At 38.4% G+C, this 21,111-nt stretch overlaps 2 protein-coding genes and 1 long non-coding RNA gene across 3 annotated transcripts in view; all 3 read right to left on the reverse strand.

The window, feature by feature from the left end:
* dusp6 (dual specificity phosphatase 6) overlaps window positions 1-3,753 on the reverse strand; it is a 4,558-nt gene extending 805 nt beyond the window's left edge. The window contains exons 1-3 of the mRNA XM_079602874.1: window positions 2,544-3,753; window positions 1,425-1,859; window positions 1-816 (exon numbers count right to left, since the gene is read on the reverse strand). The exon at window positions 1-816 is cut by the window's left edge and continues 805 nt beyond it. Coding sequence (XP_079459000.1) covers window positions 503-816; window positions 1,425-1,859; window positions 2,544-2,943 — 1,149 coding nt within the window. The 5' untranslated portion in view covers window positions 2,944-3,753 and the 3' untranslated portion in view covers window positions 1-502. The remainder of the gene's footprint in view (window positions 817-1,424; window positions 1,860-2,543) is intronic.
* A 7,591-nt stretch (window positions 3,754-11,344) lies between these two features.
* On the reverse strand, window positions 11,345-14,982 carry LOC306993598. The gene is made up of 3 exons (XR_013796485.1): window positions 14,338-14,982; window positions 13,313-13,424; window positions 11,345-11,608 (listed from the first exon to the last, which is right to left on the reverse strand). It is a non-coding gene; the product is annotated as an uncharacterized lncRNA (long non-coding RNA).
* A 2,954-nt stretch (window positions 14,983-17,936) lies between these two features.
* poc1b (POC1 centriolar protein B) overlaps window positions 17,937-21,111 on the reverse strand; it is a 32,652-nt gene continuing 29,477 nt past the window's right edge. The window contains exon 12 of the mRNA XM_079603782.1: window positions 17,937-21,110. Within this exon, the coding sequence (XP_079459908.1) occupies window positions 20,973-21,110 (138 nt within the window). The 3' untranslated portion in view covers window positions 17,937-20,972. The remainder of the gene's footprint in view (window position 21,111) is intronic.

Genomic DNA, 21,111 nt, shown 5'->3' on the forward strand with positions numbered 1-21,111 from the left:
CTTAATATACACATGTATAAATGTTTTTAAAAATTTCTCCACGCAAATAAGTTGGAGTACAGTACACTCTGCCATCATTACCGAAGGGAAGTCTCATCCCGAAAACAGGCAAGTCTTCATTGAAGACAAGAAGCGCACACCTGGAAAATGTCAAGGTGCAAGTGCTAAACAAAACAAATGAGTATTTGTCATTGTTCAGTTCCAGTCAAGTCTCTTTGGCACACCAGCCCCTAAATATCGGACGTTCTTTCCATGCTTGAATATGTATGTATACGTGTATATATGAAACAAACTACTTTAAAGAGTCTTGGAGGTACAGAGTCACATGATCTCTCTCCGTTTAACAGCAGCGTAGAAGCTCTGGGCACACCGCATGCCCCATCAGTGGCTACTCTGGTCGGCCGTCATCTCAAGCCAACATCAATAACATCAGGAATCCTTCGACAAGTGTCGAAAAAAATTGAAACTTGTGTTTCGCTCGGTTTGAGAAAAAGGAGGGTCCTCACGTGGACTCCAGAGGGTCCAACTGAAAAACGTTGTGATTGGTTGGCGTGGTGAAGTACAATGGTTGGGTCGGGGCCGCCACGCGGTTGTCGCACGGGCTCTTGAGGCCCAACGTGCGCTCAAAGTCCAAGAGCTGGCCCATGAAGTTGAAGTTGGGTGAGATGTTGGACTTCTTCATCTTGACAATGTCGTACGCGTCGTTCATGGACAGGTTGAGCTTCTGCATGAGGTACGCCACCGTCACAGTTACGGAACGGCTGATACCGGCGAGGCAGTGAACGAGCACGCCGCACTTCTGTCCGCGGGCCTCATCTGAGGGGGGAAAAAAAGACGAGATGATTAGTTATCTGTGTGCAACTGACTTATGAATATGCAATTGTACAGAAGCTCGGCTGTCGGAATTCATTACGGTCCCTGCGCTGACAAAAGGGGCCTCATTCAGCGGGATTTCTAGTGCATGACTGAAAACAACTCGCTCATTTTCGCAGAGAATGAGACATGGAAATGGGCTATTAAGGTTAATCAAATGATCCTTCCGCTCGCCAGGTTACTTGACAATGGTGCCATTTGGGCGTGTAAATGTAGAAGTCATGGCAGCACCCTGTCAAGGCTAACAGGATGTCAACACGGCCCTGTAAATGGTCCTCATTGTGTGGCGAAACATTGCTCTGTCCTAGATTACTTTCAATGCTGCTTGCTTCCTTCCTGTTGAGCTCATATTACTGCCTCCCCCCTCCATCTCCTGTTTCATCATAAGCCTTTGTGTCACAACCGCAGAATATGTTACTATGCAAACAATAAATACGGTGCCGTCCGTTTGGTTTCAAAACATTGAAAGGCCCTATAGTTTTAATCAAAACAGGGAGTGAATGAAAAGCAAATAAAAAATTTGAATAATTGTGTTTAAAACGGATTCTTACCAATAAAGCTGATTGCTTCTGGGAAGAACTGGGAAAGATTCTGGCTCCAGTGATCGGAGATGGGAATCTGCTTGTACTTAAACTCCCCAGCATTCTCGAACATGTTGGGAAGATTAGGGGTCACGTTCAAGATGTACTTGATGCCAAACTCCTCCAGGATATCCAGGTTCGTGGAGTCCTTTGCACAGCCCAGATACAGATGCGGCAGGATTTCCACGGGGAATGAGGGCTGGGGGTTTGACAGAGGGCTGCCGTCTGAGTCTGTGGCGCTGCTTGGGTCTCGGTCGATGTCTGACTCGATGTCTGAGGAGTCAGAGCTGATCCGGAGCCCTCCGAGACCCAGGACCTGGGAGGTCGGTGAACTGCTGCTGGAGGAACCGTCCAGGTTCGTCTCGCACATTGTGGGAAAATCAGCTTGAAATTTGCTAAAGCCACCTGTAAAGTTCAAATTAGAAAACCATTTAACATGTATTCCTTCAAACTAACTATCCTTTTTTATCTGACACTTATTTTTAATTACAAGTAGTGACTAGTATAATTTTCTGTTTCACTAGTAACCATTCATTAGATACTAGTACTCTTTATTTACAAGTAACCATTTGAACATTTATAGTTGAAAAGACACTAGAGTAGCCTACCTATTTATTAGACATTAGTGTGTATTCCTATTGTTACTAATAATATTTTCAATATGACTATTACTTAATTTTACGTTTAATTCAACTATAAAGTAGCAACTACAGTGGATTGCGAAATGTGACTAGTGACAAATGGGATATTTGGTATCATAAAGAGGTAGGCTAGCTACTAGTTTTAAATAAAAAAATCGCCTTAGGCCATATTTCAGTATACATAGCCTAATATTTGTTAGTATGAACCACAGATTTTGATAGAAACAAATGGTGAAATTTGTTTCAAGAACAATTGTAAGTTATCAATAGACGTGACAAGTAAGTATTGTGACTAGATGAATAGATACTAGTTAGTAATAAATGGTTACAAGTGAAATATATACAGGCTAAGCAATTCATAAATACTAGTACGATAACATAAAGCAGATACTATTTTGTTGCCACAAATATAAGTAAAAATCATAAAATGCAGTGGAAATGAACGTACCTTCCAGATAGAACGCTTTGTAGCCCTCGTCCTTCATTCTCCTCAGCAGTAAACCCAGCACGGACCCGCCGTCGATGTTTTCATTCCACTCTCGGCTGTACTCGTCGTACAACACGACAGTGTCCGTCTTGCACCTCCGCGCAAACATCTCCCTGTCTTCCCCGTTGGAGAGCAGAGACTTGATAGGCAGGTTGCCCTTCTTGAGTCGCCGGAGCATGAGGCTCGGGATGGCCACGTTAATGGCCGTTTCGACGTGCGACGATTCGTAGAGCTCTTGCGCTCGACAGTCCATCACGAGCAAACAGTCCCTGCGCGCCTCCAGCTGCTCCTTCAGCCACTCTACCGTCTTGCTTATAGCCATGACCGAATCGAACTGCACGGGTTTGAACTTATCGAGCATTAGTGAAATAAGGTACGGGACCGTGAGACCTTAAACTGCGGAGAAGACGCGCTGCAAGAGGCCGTGGACGTCTCAGGCCTGGAGCGTTGAGATTCTCACGTCAAAATCTCTTCTTCTGCACCGTCGAGATTATTTAAATCCTCGGGTTTTCCTTCGAGAGTCAAGCGCAGGCTCGCTCTACTTCCACCCCATTCATGCAACTGTGTGCATTTATCAATGACTCACACTAGCCAGTGAGTGCGCGCGCCACAGCCACTGACGTTATCATCTGTTATATAACCTCTTTTCTCTCGCGCGGTCGATTTTCGCACGAATGAATCTAGATATCCAGTCGAATATCGATCGTAGACTAATAACGAATGCAAAATGCTTCGTAGCTTTATTTCCCTGCGTGATTTATCCCGGAGAATGCAACACTGCGTCCTCTAGTCCTAGATGCGCTCTCTGTCACAGCGAGCTCGTGAATGGATACAAGCGCGAGGCGTTTCAATGGATACATTATGTCGGCCAGCCAATCAGGAGGCGCCGAGCAATCGTCGCCGTGGAAACGGGGCCGGATGGAACGGACTGTGTTGATGAATTGTTAATAAGTTTGTCATTCACAAAAACGGAAAGGAATTTCCGCTCCGGATCAGCGGCGTGCAAACAAACAGTAAAGAGGCACTGCACGGGAAGGAAGGAGTGCGAGTGTATTTGGTGAGGGGTCTATATCCTACCTCGTGCTCAGGTTACACACTTGAACTCTGTTTAGCCACGTTTCAGCTGCTGTTTGTAGGTCGGGTTGAGCAGTCTCGTGCGTCGCTTCCTGCCGACGATTAAATGAACGTAGCCTAATTCATATATGTGCTGTCTGTGTTTTCAAATAAGTCACAAAATGTCATACACTTAAAATAATTTGTATTAATTACATTTTCATTATTTGTTATCACAACGTTTTATCTTTTGTCAAATTGTCGATTCAACTTAGATAATGTGGTTCAGATAACACAATATTTAATTGTATCAACTCAAATGTTTAATTTACATGAAGTCTTCATTTAATTTAAAGGCAACCAGGTAACTTACTTTTTAAGTTGAACCAATGTTTTTTACAGAATATAAATGCCAGTTTATACAGTAATAAAGCAACATTATTTGTCAGTATAGCCTAAGTAGTAAAATGAAACAATAGCCTAATAACAATATGCAATGAAATGATCATGCAACAACATTTACATAAGAAAACTGCAAGCTGCCAGCAATTGAATTGCATAAAATGTTAAATAAAACAGTCCATAAATATAAAAACATTTTTATTACAGCACCACCCCCACCCACACATGCATTATTGAGCATATTAAAGTATTTCAGGCAAAATCGCGCGTGAATTGACCAAATCTCCTGTATGTATTGCCTTGATCAATGGCTCAATCCGAATTCAATGAAGGTGAGGAGCGCGAATGATCGCCCCAATAAACACACAAACAGGGCCATCAAAATAGTTTAACACCAGACGCGAATTGGAAGTTTCTCTTCACCTCCTACAGTCATTTCCTACACTGAACCTAATGTCATCTTGTGTGTCGACATACCACTTGTGCAAGCTTTGGAAAATAAATCAAATAATCACTCACAAATCCTTTAACAGCTGCACCGGATTCCTCCGCATACATTAAACCAGATGTTTTGGAAAACATTTTACGTCAATTGTATTGCTATCGGTTTCGGGAGAACAAGGTTTATTTGAATTGCATATTGCTAAACTACAGCACATGTGTTCGTTAAAAGATCAGGTCTGGTCTCTGGTGCTCAAAAATGCTGAAGTTTAAAAACAAGAGGCTAAATGTTAGCCTATTTAACTTTGCATCAAGTAGGCGAGTTTAGAGCATTTTGCTTAGCCTAAAGGATTCCCTGAGATTTAATATGTTGAAATAATAATCTTCATGAAATGTGTTCACTTTGGTCTAACTCTAAGTGAACGTGGTAGCCCAGATTAGGGTGACCTGATTAACATGCTGTCAGACTTCCTGTCTCCTGTGTCATTTGGCAGTGGATTGCTCATTAATTGTCCATCAAGTCTCTCTCTCATCATTCACATGCACAGGAGTCACATGGGCCAAAGGTGTGTTGAGTTTCACCCCGCTTAACATATGAAACGCCACACAGTACCAAGATAATGGCCATTATCCTGTAGCTCGTGAAGATCCTTCAGGGGAGGCTGAATTGTATTCTCATTGTAATCCACTTTGGCTGCTTTACTGTCCATCTGGATGAGCTTTTGTATTTGAGAGACGTGGTCCCTCTACAATTTCCACAATCTTAAATCTTATAAATCACTTGATTCTTTGAATTGTCAGTTTAAAAAGAAAACAAAAGAAATAAAAAGAAATCAAGAAAACTTGATACTAATCACCGTGATTACTAGAATGTCATTCAAACAGATGTGTACCATCATTTCATTTGCTATTCCTTTAATCCAAATGTAAAAAGAAAAACTTACACACACACACGATAATAATAAATATAATAATAATACATATAACATTAAAATATTACCCATCACAACTGAAAACAAAATGGCTGCTGTATACAACAATTGTATTTTAATTTAACAAAATAAAATAAAAATACATTTATTAATATTATTAAGTTTTATTAAATACATATGTTAACAAAATTCTAAAATAAACAAAGACAGATAGCATAATATATAGGCTAGTTTATATATAATTGTTTTTTTAATGTTTTAAAAAATCTATTAATATTTATAATAATACAAAATGAGGCAGATACATATAGATTAATAATCATTTTATTTGTTTATTTTTAACAAAACTTAATAAAAAAACACGTTAACAAAATTGTAAAATATATAAATAAACAGACAGACAGATAGCATCCAATATAGTTGAATAATAATAATTGTAAAATATTTTTAGTTAGCACACACAAAAAATAAATAAATATATATATAAAGAATATAATATTTTGTGAAAACATGGAAGAGACAGAATTTGTCAAAGCATAAATGAATACCTCTGAGAATGTGAATTCAAAATCATAGAAATTAATTAATTTCTTTGTGTATTCACACTGTGTTGTACACTGACAGAACAAACACAAAAACTTATTTTGAGAAATCCCCTAATTTATTAGACACCTCATTGTAATATGGATCGGTCATGTTTGTCAACAACAAATGGTGCAAACCATCAAGCAGACTCCAGTTAAAGTCAACCTTTAAACAGACACATCAGGTCATCCGGCTCCAGCAAGCGGCATGCAAACAGATAAGCGCTCAGTTCTTCCTGCTATTATCACAGAACTGATGATATCTTGTGTGTCAGAAGCAAGCGCAGCACAAAATAACCCTGTGGTCGGAACATACACAACTCTTGAACTCTGCAGCTATTCTCATTTAGCCAAATGCACGTTACAGACCATTTGCAGTCGTGCATGAATTACAATGTTTCTATTCAAATACCTTTATGGAAATGTTTGGGATAGCGTGTATGTAGGCTTGTGGTTTGGGGGTGGGAGAAGTGACAGTTCTTTCCTCTACTCTTCCTCAGTTCCTGGGTGGGGCTGGAAGTTTCTGCCGCTCAACAGGCCCGCTAGACTGTGAGGTTTAGACAATACCGGCTCCGCTTTTATCTGCCGGGTCTCTGTCTCGCATCAGGGTCTCTGCTGACCCCCCGCCATCTCTGAGAGCAGCCCATAGTGCTCTTGGGATGAAAGGTCAATCTGATTGTGTTGTGAATCTCCAGGGTTTCTCTTTTCTTAAACTAACCGCTGCCCCCCCCACCTCCTCCTTTTCACCTATGATACAGTGCAACTTCCTGCCCTCGTGATGTTTACTTCCTCTCTCATGTTGACTTGCTTTTGTTCCTCTTTGTGAGACGATTTCTTCCAGGGGGTTGGTGGACTTTCATAAACACCAGAACTGCAAGTCATGCCTGTAAAGAACACCGTTTGAGAGGTTAAAAGAAGGTGACAAAAGCCATTTAAAGGAATAGTTCACGCGAAAATGAAAATTAGCTCATGATTTACTCACCCTCAAGTCAGAGGTGTATATGACATTCTTCTTTCAGACGAATACAGTCAGAGTTATATAAAAAATGTCCTGGGTCTTCCAAGCTTTATGCAAACTTAATGGCCATTTCAGTTTTGAAGTCCATAAAAGTGCATCTATCCATCATAAAAGTGCTCCACACGGCTTCGGGGGGTTAATAAAGGCCTTCTGAAGTGAAGCGATGCATTTGGGTAAGAAAAATATTCATATTTAACATGTTACAAAGTAAAATTCTAGCTTCCGGCCAAACACAGTCTACTTGCGTATAAAGCGCAACTTATGACGTTGGAAGTACATATTGCATCATGGTATCATATTACTCGCATAAGTTGCACTTAGACTTAAGTTGAATCTGTATGTTCGTTTGGCCAGAAGCTAGTTATTTTACTTTATAAAGTAAACCCAAATGCATCGCTTCACTGGAGCACTTTTATCAGGGATAGATGCACTTTTATGGACTTCAAAACAGAAATAGCAATTCACTGCCATTATAAAGCTTGGAAGAGCCAGGACATTTTTTTTATATAACTCCGACTGTATTCGTCTGAAAGAAGAAAGTCATAAACACCCTGAGTGAATCATGGGCTAATTTTAATTTTTTTGGGTGAACTATCCCTTTAAAAAGAAGGTGACAAAAGTAATTTAAAGTGAAGCCCATTAAAACCATCACAATATTTCTGCCTAATTTTAGACAAATCCTCATCCTGAATGAGACTCCTCTTAATGCAGCTTTTCTCCTGGTAATTTCATAATTGGCTTCCAGTCTGTGTTTGAATAGCACTTGTTTGAACTCTTAGCAGGACAATAAATGGGTTTGCCTTAGGCTGAGAGGAGGGACACATTAAAGGACACTCCTGGGAATCTAATAGAGGTTTCAAGGCTGGGCTGGTTTTAGTTGTGCACAATAATGCACTCTCTGAATCAAAACAGGAAGCAGAGCCACGAGGGTCTCTCCAGAGAGCCAACAAACAGCCCCCTTACAAACAGGAAGTGCTCAGATGAAACCGAGATCCCGTGTTAAGTCATCAACAAACTATTAAGTCAGGATGGCCTTCACTCCGATTTGTGATTTCATGCATATGGACATTCAGTCCTGTGACTGTTAAAGATGTCCAGGACACATTATCGATCTGGATGCATACAACTATAAAACCATTATCACCCCACAGGGCATGTCTTGTCGGAACACCCTTAAACACAAAAAGCCCTTTGTGATGGTTCGTTTTCATCAGGTTTGCCACAATCGTCACTTCACATTAACATCCTTAAAGCTCTTGAACTCTGAAATTCCACTTTTAGAAAAATTCCATTAAAATTGCAATTATGTCTAAGAGTGTTTGCTCAACTGCAGGCACTTTTGACCATTCAGAAACACTTAGTTTTAGTCAGTTTAAATGGGCCATCAACAATGTCCAAAACTTTTGAATTTTTTTTCCTGTATACTGTTTTATAAGTTATACTGTTTCTGTTCTCACCAAGGCTGCAATTATAATTAAAAATACAGAAAATTTTTTTAATATTGTGAAATATTATTTACATTTTAATCAACTGTTGTTTATTTGAATATATTTTCAAATGTAATTTATTCCTGTGACCAATTTGCATCATTACTCCATTCTTCATTATCACATGATTCTTCAGGAAAAATTTGAATATGCTGATTTTGTGCTCACTTTCAATTTTGACCAATTTAATAAGCATCCTTGCTGAATAAAAGTATCCCTTTATTTATAAAAAGAAATCTTTATACTGACCCAAAACCTTTAAAGAGTAGGATAATTTTGTCTTTATATATGCATTCTTTTTTTCTTCTTCCTGAAAGTAATGAAAATCCCAATCAGTCACATTTCCATCACAATTTAAAAATTCTCAGATTTGAAGACATTTTAAACCTGAAGACATTTTTTTCTGGCCAAGGATCATTTCAGTGCTGCCATTTAATGTATCCTAAATACACACAAATAAATCATATTTTCACACTTTGCATTTCTCTTCAAACAATTAAAAGAAAAAAAGTAATAAATCAAATATTTATGATAAAAATAAGATTTTAAGATTAAAAGTCTTGGTGTGGGCCAAAAGTATAAAACAGTTAAATGTAAATAAAAGGACTATGGAAGTAACTGATGAACGCATTGCAAAAAAATTCCACGTTTTAACGTGACCTTCTGATAACAAAAGGAAAACAAGTTGAAACTGTTAGTTTTAATAAATATCAACCCCTGGGATGTAAAAGTGTCCAAAGTTGAAGAAACACCCAGAAACATTCTTCCCACCGCACGCCTTTTCCTCCACCGAGAGAGAATGTTCTTATTTCAACACTTTTCTTGATGAATGAATGCTAGAGGCCCAGAGCGGTTGAGAAAGACCCTTCTGCAAGGCGTCATTCCAGACCCAGCTGTTTTCCTCAACCCCTTTAACAGAGGTCCTGCAGATCCTGAAATATGGCAGGAATTTGTAAACAGAGGCAGACAGGGGGCCCCGGGGTATCCTGGGTAATAGCGGAGAGAGGGGAGGGTAATTGAAGGAGAGCAGGATGAAGGTTATTATGTGTTTGTATGGCAACTGAGGAGTTGATGGTGTGTAATTACAGTGCTGGCTGAGAGGGGAACACTTTACATCCTCTTGCAAGTCCCAGCAGCGACCCACTGGTCTGTGCTGAGGCGTAATGGAAAGGCAAATTGCAGAGGAATAGTGGAATGTGTTTATTCTTTCCTTTAACTTCCAGTATATCTGCACCTTTACGCTTTGTTCTCTTAATGTTGTACACCATAATGATTGCAAGCTCACTCATATGAATCATGCGGTGCCTGGTCTAGCGGATGCATCAAAAGTTTCCAAAAAGTCTTGCGTCAGCCGAGCAACTGCCATTGAGATGAAGGAAATGGATCGTTTTCTTTGTATATTACAGACACAATGGGTTGTGTCATCTAAACAAGAAGTATTATTATAATAAGAAATATAATTCGACCTCAATATGCAAACTTTGTTTTTATTTAGACATTTAGGCCTCACAACATTTGCATGACATGTAAAGTTTTTGATAAATTTTTATTTAATAAAAAAATATTTAACATTATTAACATATTATAATAGTAATATAATTCATTATATATATATATATATAACATTTTAATCTAGTATTTTGTATAAATTAAGTATTATTATATAATAAATATAATATATTAAGCTTTTTATTTATAGACATTTCAGGCGCACTACATTTGCCATCTTGTCAATCGATGCAAGTTTTTATTAAATAAATATATTTACTGATATATACTCTTGCTGTTTAATTCGTTTAAGTGGCAAAATGAATCTCGGCTATCAGCAAGGGTTCTCTCCCGTCCTCTGTAACGAGAATTACACAAAAGTGGCAGGATTCATATTCAGCCTCGCTTCACAAAGACATAAAAGCTGCTCGGAAAACGGCTCATGAGGCCGGACCACCCACCAAGGCTGAGTGTTCGTCCAACACATGCCCATTTTTAGCCAGGTAAGTCAGACCCAAAGCGTTGCGTCACCCCTCAAAGAGTTTCAACAGTTCCTCAAGCAAGACGGCGGGGCTATTCTGGATAGAGCCGCTGGAGACGGTCGATAGACTGGGAGCTGGAGTGATACGCCACCCCACTAGCATATTCACAGCATCTCTTTTATCCCTCTGTGAGGGGAGTCTCGCACAAAGGTCACGCTATACGAAGGTGCAAGGATTCAAAAAGCAGCCCTGCTCCATAATGATATCTGAGGTACTTTGCTCCGGGACCACCCACAAGGTTATGGTCAGTCCCATCGCCTCAATGGGACTATTGTTTCCCCTCTTTTGAGAAAAGATTAAGACGTCCTGAAACAATTACTCAAGTGCCATTCAAATTTTCTCAAGGGCAATTGAGACAAATGATGAGAAAATCTTAAAGGGGCTGCAGTCCCACTCGCCCCATGCCTTTCAAAGTGGTGCATTAAGGGTTAATGTAAAAGGAGATGGTGGCACCCATTACGTTCTTGGACTGGCATGCTGGTCTGCCCATATTTAATGCCCAGACTAAACAAGTCCTCAGCTTAAATCCAAGAGTGTTAAATCTCTCATTCGAGTTTACACTTGGTTGTCTCATTCCAAACTGTATTATTCACCTTAGTTGAGTTTAAAGCAAGACACCGCAAGGTGAATAGGGTATAAAATAACTTTAGATATCACCATACTTAAAACATGATTAGTGCATGAAATACAATGTTTTTGCCTGTAGTGTCTTGGTTTAAATTGTTAAGCCCAAGGACAAACTATACTTTAATCATATCTCACAACTATTTGACTCATATTTGTAATGCAATTTCTGAAAATGTAGGGGCCTTCTGAGCCACAATCCACCTTATAGATTTGTAAAGCCTAGCTGTACAGCGTTCATTCGAGAGCTTCTGGATGCTAGCAGACTTGAGGGAAAACAGAAGCTGCAATAATTACAGAGTCTGAGGTCAGGTGAGTCCCTACCAGCTGCGGATGTCCAAATCACTGTCAGCATGTGAGGGTGTTAAAGCTGTCATGGTCTGGCAGATGTAGGTTTAACAAGAGGAAAAGAGCAGATGCAACCCGAATCATTTCCACCGTCTCATTTTCACAACCTGCAAAAGTGTGCGAAAGGAAAAGGGTGAGATATTGCAAGTTGTCTTTGTATTTTCACTTCGGCAAATCTAGCAGGAAGCGCAACTCACACATTATTTGCTACTTATACACACTGGGGGGAAAAAAGAACAGTGGATCCACACATTGGAAAGGGATTTATTTAACATTATTAAACTCAAATACCTTGTGTGTAGTGGAAACGTGAACTAAATAAACCAGTGGGCCACAAGGAGATTGTACAAAAACGTACAAATAACATTGCAAAAATTCATATGAATATAGCCGCAAATTTACCAACATGTAAAAATAGTTCCGAATTCCAATTTACTACATATAAAAGTAAATTGAAGATGGGAAGCACAAGAATAAGGAGACCTGTTGCCATGCTAACATTTGCATTAACAGTTATCTTATACAGTATAAGATAACTAGCATAATTCTAACTCAAAACAGCAAAACAGAACACCAAGCACATGTCAGCATGAACCCAATCAAGTTTGAGCATTTGAAACAAGGTCAAATGAATCACTACTTAACTATTAGCTTAGCTAGCATTAGCATATATTAACATGCCAAATGTAACATTTTATGTAAATTGAAGGCGGGAAGCACATTAATTAGGTTTTCTTATGCTAGCATTTTGCACAGCAATATGAAGTATAAACTAGCATAATGCTAACTCCCAAAACAGAAATCAGAACATTAAGCATAACATTTTCAACATGAAACTAATAAATCCTATAAAATTTAAGCATTTAAAAATACCTCAAATGAATCAGTTAACTATTAGCTTTGCTTGCAGTAGCATAGCCTATTTTAACATGCCAAATATAAAATTTCCTTACAAAATGTTATGTAAATTGTAGGCAGGAAGCACACAAATGAGGTTTTCTTTCCATGCTAGCTATTTGCAGAGCAATATAAAAGTATAAACTAACATAACACTAACTAATTAGAATGAGAACATTTAGCATAACATTCTCAAACCGATAAATCCTAAAAAGTTTACGCATTTAAAAATAGTTCAAATGAATCACTGGCAGTTTACTAGCTAGTAATACCATATTAGCATGCCAAACAACATTTTTAACAGCATATTAAGGAGCAATGTACAGTCAAATTTAACTTGCATGCTAACTGCAAAAACGTTAAGATAACAGAACATTAAGAAATAACATTCTCAACATGAACCCAATAAAGTTTAGGCATGTGAAACCAACTCAGTTGAATCTCTTGCAGTTAACTACTAGCTTAACTACATATTATTATGCTAAATGTAACTTTTTTTTTTACCACATAAAATGTAAATGGTAGGCGTACTTTTACTAGCATAACACTACCTCCCAAAAGGGCGATATATATAAATTGTATATATATAAAAGACCTGCCTGTTTTAGCAATGTTACGAACAACATGCATGTAGTCCCAATTTGTTCATGTAGTTTGAGAAAAAATAATTTGATTATTTTAATTAAGTTGAGCCAGGAGCGATTTTTAAATGCATACTATAAACAGTAGTGATTCAACTTAACATACTTAGCAGTAGCTCAGCTATGATTCACCTCACATCTCATGTCAAATTCAACCACTAATGCCATTTAAAAGAGTCTAACCACATAAACAGACACAAACATCCTTCTAGTTAATCTGACAGTGAGATCGCAGCGGCGAGACAGGTCTGAGACAGACAGCACACTGCCCACCTCAGCGTGACGTACTAGCTCCTGCCAGCTTGTTGGATGAAGGTTTGCGTATGAAACACTGTCATCCCCTCATCCAGGCGGGCTGCCAGCATGGTCTCGTGCGCAACAGCATCTTAAAAGATTAGGAAATGCTTATAAACCTGCTTAACACAAAACTTCCGGAAAGGTTGCCGGAAACACAGGCTCACCTGACCAAATGTGACAACCACGTCAACAAAAGATCATTGCAGGCAAATATGCTAGTGAAAGATTTAATGTCTAAAAAAGCACAAAACTTGACTAAGATCTCTTTATTATCTCAAGTCTGAGTCTCACACTCAAAATGTTTCTAGTGGGTTACAATATGTAGGCTATGTCAACAACAATGCTGGATGCTAATATACATTTGTAGCTTGTCAAGCTACAAGCAAATCATGATTTAGAGTAGTTATAGATGCTATTTGAGTGAAAAAGTAGTTAGCTACACTACAAACTATTGACAAAAATTATCTTCCTAGCAAACTAGCTATGGGGAAAATATCTTCTTCCTAATGTCCAATATGTTAACATTTAATAAAACCAATGATGTTGACATTGACAAATACATTAAACTAGCGGAACTAGCAAAGAACATCTTTGCTCCCTTCGGATTTAAGAAGGAATACCCTGTGAAGTCCAGCTCGTAGGGCACTTATGGTTGAATAGAACAGTAGTGTAGTAGTAGAAAAAAGTGTTTGCAAAGTATACAGATCAACCCATAGACATCAAGTTGATGCTAATTGCTAAGTCCATAACTAAAATTATGGACTTGGCAATTAGCATATTCTTGGTATATGTGGGTTGTTCTCGTAATATACTTTGCAAACACTCCCCCCACCCCACTACAAATCATTTCTAACATTTACCGCTATATGAATGCGATCATTTGGCTTGGTTTATCAATTAACCAAATCATAACATTGTGAATATCAGGACATTAGCATGTAGCCCTTGCAACAGCAAAAACGGACTCTAGCGCTGAGAGGAATAACACCAGATGCAATTACTTCCTAGCTTCTTTCACTAGCTCATCCTCTTTTCTTGGCCTCCTCCTCTATATCCTCTCAGCCTCCGTTCTGGGAGAGGGCTCGGTGACAGATGGGTTCGGGACATCCGGCCGAGGGTCGGGACTTAGGGAAGCGGCTAATCTAAAACAAAAACAGCAGTTGGCAGGTACCACCCCCTCAGCCGAAGACAAGCAGAGTGATTAGAAGAGTTGAGAATGGCCGAGAGCACCTGGAGAGGATTACAGACAAGGAGACACGCATACAAAGCACTCTGTTCTCTAGGGCACTGCTTTGTTGGCAATTTTTGGGATTAGCAGGGCCTTCCCATAACACACCTGCACATCAGTGTGGGATGGATGGCGACCATTTGCTTACATAAAGGCTTACAGACAGGAAGAAGACATGACATAAGTGGACTAAGCGTGTATTATCCTACTACGTGTCATAAAAAAAATGAGGTAACCGAGACACAGTCATTGCATAATGCTGCTTGGAGTATTATGCCGCATCTAATAATAAGCAGGTTAAGACAATAACAGCGCAATTTATGAAACCAGAGCCTGATTCATTTGATGGAAAGTGACCAATTGGAAAGAATAAAAACAAATAAGGAAGACTTAAGCTACACCTATGAAGGATTAGTGGCGTGACAAATAAAAATGATATAATTTTATTATATACTAATACAGGCATCTAACAAAAACTGAAATACCCATATTTCACCCAATAAAACAAAAGGGGATTTTTTTACTTATATTTAAAAAGTAAGAATTGAATATACAATTATTTTAATTTATATTAAAATTATTATTAAATAATTAGTTTACAAAATATTATATATTTATAATAATATTATACAAGTATTATACTAATATTATATTTAAAAAAAACATATTCTAATTATATTAAAATGTACATATTAAAGCAATATTCCGCAATTTTATTATTTTTAAATCTTGCCAATTACTTCTTATCAATTTTCCCATTTCCCACATCATTCCCACATTGTTGATTTAGTATGTTTGCAAATTACAATATAAATTTGAAAGAAATTAAATAAAATAATGTCATAGATATAAAAACTAAAAACTTTTATTGTCCAAAAAAAACCTGTATTTTTTATTATTATTTTGGGGTGAAATATATACCATTTATTCATGAGATTCCCTTACAGAGACATTTAAAAGTTAATAAAACCCCCAAAGTGTTTTCTAAGCATGAAAGGCTCATGGAGTTTAGAACAGGAGCCTAACTTGATCTAACTTTTTTTAACAAGCTGAAGTAAAACTCTGTCATGCAGCCAATCCAATCAGGCCAGATGGAAAGCTGAGCCACCGAGGTCATTGAGTTTCACCGTCACATACACTCCTAAAGCATGAATTGACAAACATCGCAGGTTCATTCAGACCTTCTGGAGAGAGGGTGTAGAGAAGGAAGATTACACAGAAGTCTCCACCTGCCAGCTCTCAGACAGGAGGCATCAAGGGAATAGGCTGAAAGTCTTGCCATCAGGATTGAGATGTGGAGATGGGAGTCTGGGTATTCGAGTGGCACATGACTGGACAGGCACATGGACACTAGGACAGACAAACGCTGTGATGCAGTCCTACACATAAGAACATTAAAAAGTTGTCACACTTTTTACTTTAGTAAATAAATGGATTTATTTACACATATGCCATTTATAGAGGGCACAAAAACAGCAATTATCCCAATATAATTTTTTTATTTTAGGATTTGTCAAGTCTGATCTCATTTGAATTTGTAGGCATTCATACATCACGTTTACGCTGAATATGCTGAAACATACGGATGTATTGACAGCATCTAAAATGTAAAAGTACCTGCATATGCACAGCCTTAGAAAGCAAAAGTCTTTAAAACAGCTTTCTATTATATTTATATTATAAATGCATATTTGTAGTTATTGTACTATAGATATCGAGCCCCTAACCCCAACCATACCCTAAATATTGGCGGATAATAAAAATACACTTATATTTTTAAAGATATTTTGGTAATGCTTTACAATAAAGTTTCATTTGTTAACAAAGCATTTATTTATTAATACATTATTCAAATCAACAGTTGTATCTGTTAACATTAGTTAATAAACTTTAAAAAAAAAAAATTATCAAATGTTCACAAATATTAATAAACACTGTAACAAATTACATTAACTAACCTTAACTAATGGAGCATCATTGTATAGTGTTACTGATATTTTTAATCCATTTTTAAGAATGGATTACATTTACAATTTTATGATGGTTTGTGATTGTTTTAGCTATCGCTCTCAAATAATAAACAAAATAAAAGTAAATTGGTTAATTAATAATTAAATTATATTATTTCATTCAGTGTAACATTTAAAAATGTAGGCAAGGTAAATGACTCATTTAAAGGTAGGGTAGGCAATTTTCGGAGCAGCTAGCAATAGCAAGTTAGCTTAGAAAGCATTGGATCCCACCCTCCCTTCAGAGCGTCTCCAAAGCCACGCCTCCTTCCAAACACATCCACGCACACAGCAGAGTTTGTAAAGCGGCACGAGACGAGAGACGGTGTTAAACTACCTCATGTCTCATAACGAACATCTTAAAAAGCACTGACCTGTACCACCTGACTGCTGCAGATTCATTTCGGCGTTGATAGTGTTGCCATTGAAACGCATAAATTCGAGTCACAAACCGCTCCGAGTCTAACGTCACAGGTTTCCATCTCTTCCACATTGCAGTAGTTATGGCGTGAATGCAGCATAAGCTTGTTGTTTTGGTTTAGGAGGAACTGTAAAATGTGGCTGCTGTTTCGGTTGCGGTGCTCGGTGACTGACGTCTGTCTAGAGAATAAATAAAAGAAAGAATCAAATAAATAAATGTCTATGCAAAAGTATGCATGCTGTAGCCACACTTTATGTACAAATACCTAGGATTACTAATGAGATAGGTATACAAATAAAAAATTATGTTTCCACAGGAAGTTCTGTTCCTCTTTTCATTTCTACTGTACAAAGTAAATATGTTTTGACAAGGTCAGATTTCTCAAACCGGTTGTGGGGAGACAGGACGGATGTTCTAACTTTTGCAATGACCCCTGGTAGCACCTCTTTCCAGTTAAAGGACCGGTCCCATATGTGGAAGGTGGGAAGTTCCGTACGTCCTTATCAGCAGCAGGGACAGCCTGTTCCCACATTTCCTCCTCCAGCTGAATGGACACAAGAAAGAAAAAACTGATATCTATGAAAACCGGAAGCTCATGAGACTTCACAGGAAAATGGCCTTTTTCTAGACTGTGTGAAATGTAAGCAAAACAAAGAATATAGGGTTAGTTACAGAAGTGAGAGGAAATTGTAGAGACGGAATCAGTGTTTGGAAAATCATGACAAATGGTGTAAAAGCTCACCAACATCGGTGTGTTTTCCCACACAAATGGCATTCCCGGGAGAATAAAAAAACCTATCAAGGTAAAAACAGTTTAAAAAAGCAAACCGACAGACATAACAATATGTAAAACATCTCTACTGATCACTTTAATGTAAAACACAAGTCCATAACAACAACAATTCCTTTTGGTGTGAAATAAAAACACACTCTTTCTCTTTTCATGTTCCAAGATTTTATTTAGTGCAGCTGTTGTAATCAACACACCTCTGTGTCCTTTGAACTTGACATCTCTCTTCTGAAAACACACCAGGTTCCTTGTGTTATTCAATCAAAGGAAACTAAAACACACTTGGGGTCAAACGATTTGCTACAGGCAGTGCAAATGTGCGGACATAGGGTTTTAAAAAAAAACAGTTTGAGATAAGAGCACAGGGGGTTTTCGGTTAGCAGGAAAGACTTGTTTTAAGGTTTTGAGGAAAAGCCAAGGAGGAAGTATCTAGGTGGGGGGTTATTAACCCTTCACACCTTTTAAAATACCTCTCTAAAGGAGATTTGAACACTTTGAGAGTCTGTGTTAACCCAAGCAGTTGTTTTTCATTCATCCTTTTTGTCCTAATTTCCATTGCAAATTTTCAGACACTTTCAACTGTTCGCAAACGCCATCAGCTGTGATAAAAAATAGTGCAAATACTCCACAGCCTTTTAAATCAAGAAGTATACAACAACTATTGTAAATAAAAGTTGATTAAATTGACTTAAAATATTAAAATGTAGGCATATACTTACCCTTTTTAATTATACATTTTGTTTATCCAGCCCAAAAGTCACTTAAGTGCAACATTGTTTTACTTTATTGTCTTTTGTTTTGATGTCTGTATTTATTTTAGAGAACAATAAGCATTTCAAAACTGTGAGGTTGGAACAAGTTTATGTACTAGCCAAAAATACTCAAAACTGGGGTGAAGCCACTTGGATTTGGAAAACACCCCGCTCAGTAAACCAGGTGTGAGGACGCTTTAAAACACAGATGTGAATAGGAACATATGATTTAAAGGTCATAGTGTGCACCACAGATCTCAAGATACGTGCATGAAGGATTTATGACAAGACGAGACTAAAACAAGTGAATCCAATTCAGCCCTATAGATCAAAACGCTTGGAAGCAGCAGTTAGTTCTGCTGCTCAAATTTCTGTCCAACAGCAATGCGTTTTCTCTCATCCTGTATTGCTCAAACCAGGGTTTCCCTCACCAGTTCGGAAACTTCAAGAAAGATCTCCGACCCACAACAGGTGTATACCTATCTTTAAACTTTCCGCTCCATCTATATTTGTTGAAAGAGAAAACCTCTTAACAGACGTTTCCCTAATCTAAAAAAGAAAAATGGAGCAGGTCTATTCTGTGCAGGTGGCACTGCAGAAACAATACGAGCGACCTCTTTTCCATTCCTCTATCTTCTTTATCTGTTCTTCCCTAGAGCAGAAGGTCAGAGGGAATTTCCTCAAAGTGCTCTGATTCAACGCCAGCCAGTCCTGGCTAACAGAAGGAAGAGCTCGTCCTCTGATGTCTGTGGGGGGGATAATGTTTACCTTCCCTTGCCTCATAAGCAGGCAACCACTTTTCCATATGTGGGTCTCGCAAGAACGTGCATGCGCACAAATACATAAGCACTAAGACACATGCTTGAGTAGACATCCACACAAAACCACTTTTACACAGGCACACATGCGTATATTTCCATTGTCTTCTCTTTGTTCTTCATTCGCAAGTTGGTTGCTCTAGCCCTTTTTCAGGGCCCCACCGAAGACAAGGGACTCGTGTTGTGCACAGAGAGGTTACACACACACACACCTGCTGTCTGTGCGAGACTGTGTGCTGCACAGGATGTAGTTGTTCGGTTGGAGAGATGTTTGGTTGGAATTTGCAGCAACAACAACAGTCACATGCTGGATTTTTGTGGTGTATATGACAAATTCTTATAAGAAAAAATAAATGAATTAATCACACATTTTTCTGCACCTAACATTATAGTTTTTAATATATATTTATATTTTAATCATTTCACAGTTAAAAATATAAAAATATTAAATCCTTATTAAAGCTACAGATGTTATGCAGTCATGAGCAGTGAGTGATTTCCTCTCTATGTAAATCAAAGAACAAAAGTCAAAGGCATTACAGCCACAGGTTTATTAGGCTGCTGTCACTTTAAGAATTGAAGCACATGGTGCGGATCTGACATATCCCATGGCCTCACAACTCTTTACGGTCATTTAAGATTTTATTTAACTAATTTAAGACTGCTTTTTTGTGTCTTATTGCGCTTGAATGGTTTAATAGCAGTTGAATGAATGATAGTGATCATATACTGCACATATACTACGCAGCCAAAGGATGACGGAAAAAACAGATGCAGAGCTAATTGCGTTAAACGGAAATAAATAATTGCATGTGTTCATTTTGACAGCCCTAATATAAACATACACACACATGCAAATCGATACAGTTTAATATACCATTACGTTGAAGATATCAGGTACTTTATTTAATAATCAATAATTTCATGATTTCTTTCACTGCCGTTGGATGCATTGTTTTTATGTAAAACTGTTGTGAAGACTTAAGCAGAGCTGCTGCACACAGACGGATGCGGTACACAAAGCAAACAAGCACCGCTGGGCCTTCTGTCGATTGGCTCCCTGCTTCCGTCTGACCTCCAGCCAGAGGAAAGCCACAAGGCTGTGACTGATTGAGAAAGAGTAAACAAGACTGCGAGTGTCTCTGAGGACACTTAGTCTCTCTCTCTTACATACACATGCGCAAGCCATTCATGCTGCCTTGGACACAATCGCATCAAAGACTCGAGCTGTAATTCATTCATAATGGTCTATATTTACATAATACATGCAGCAGACACAAACCGCTTTGGATACAGTAAAAATCTGTGCATGTATGTCTATTCTTTCAGTCTCTTTAAAACATGACTGGGATGTTGTCTTAGCTGCAGCTGTCCTCTTAACATGACATCTTTTTGGGTGAGACTGCTGTACGATCCCTCAAATCCCCTTCCCTCATCCAGCTTTCAGTCTTTTCATCTTGTGTCCTTATTTTTGCATTGTTAAGTCCAATGTCCTCATTTGGAATGACACAGCTGGATGTCTTTAAGCTAAAATGAAAAAAGAATAAGGGATTTGGTCCCCCTCTGCAGGCCAGATGAAGTTACCATTGAAGTGAGGACCACTGGGGTTGGGTATCCCTCACACAGATGATCCCTCGGTTTCATCGTCAGATCGGTCCACTTGTTGTGTCTGTTGCAAAAGCAGGACCTGGTTGTCCAGGCATGTCCTCAGTTTGTCTTCGGTCAGCGTAAGACGCTCCTCAAGGACAGCAACGGTC

The sequence above is a fragment of the Phoxinus phoxinus genome (assembly GCF_949152265.1).
Source record: "Phoxinus phoxinus genome assembly, chromosome: 25".
Taxonomy (NCBI): Eukaryota; Metazoa; Chordata; class Actinopteri; order Cypriniformes; family Leuciscidae; genus Phoxinus; species Phoxinus phoxinus.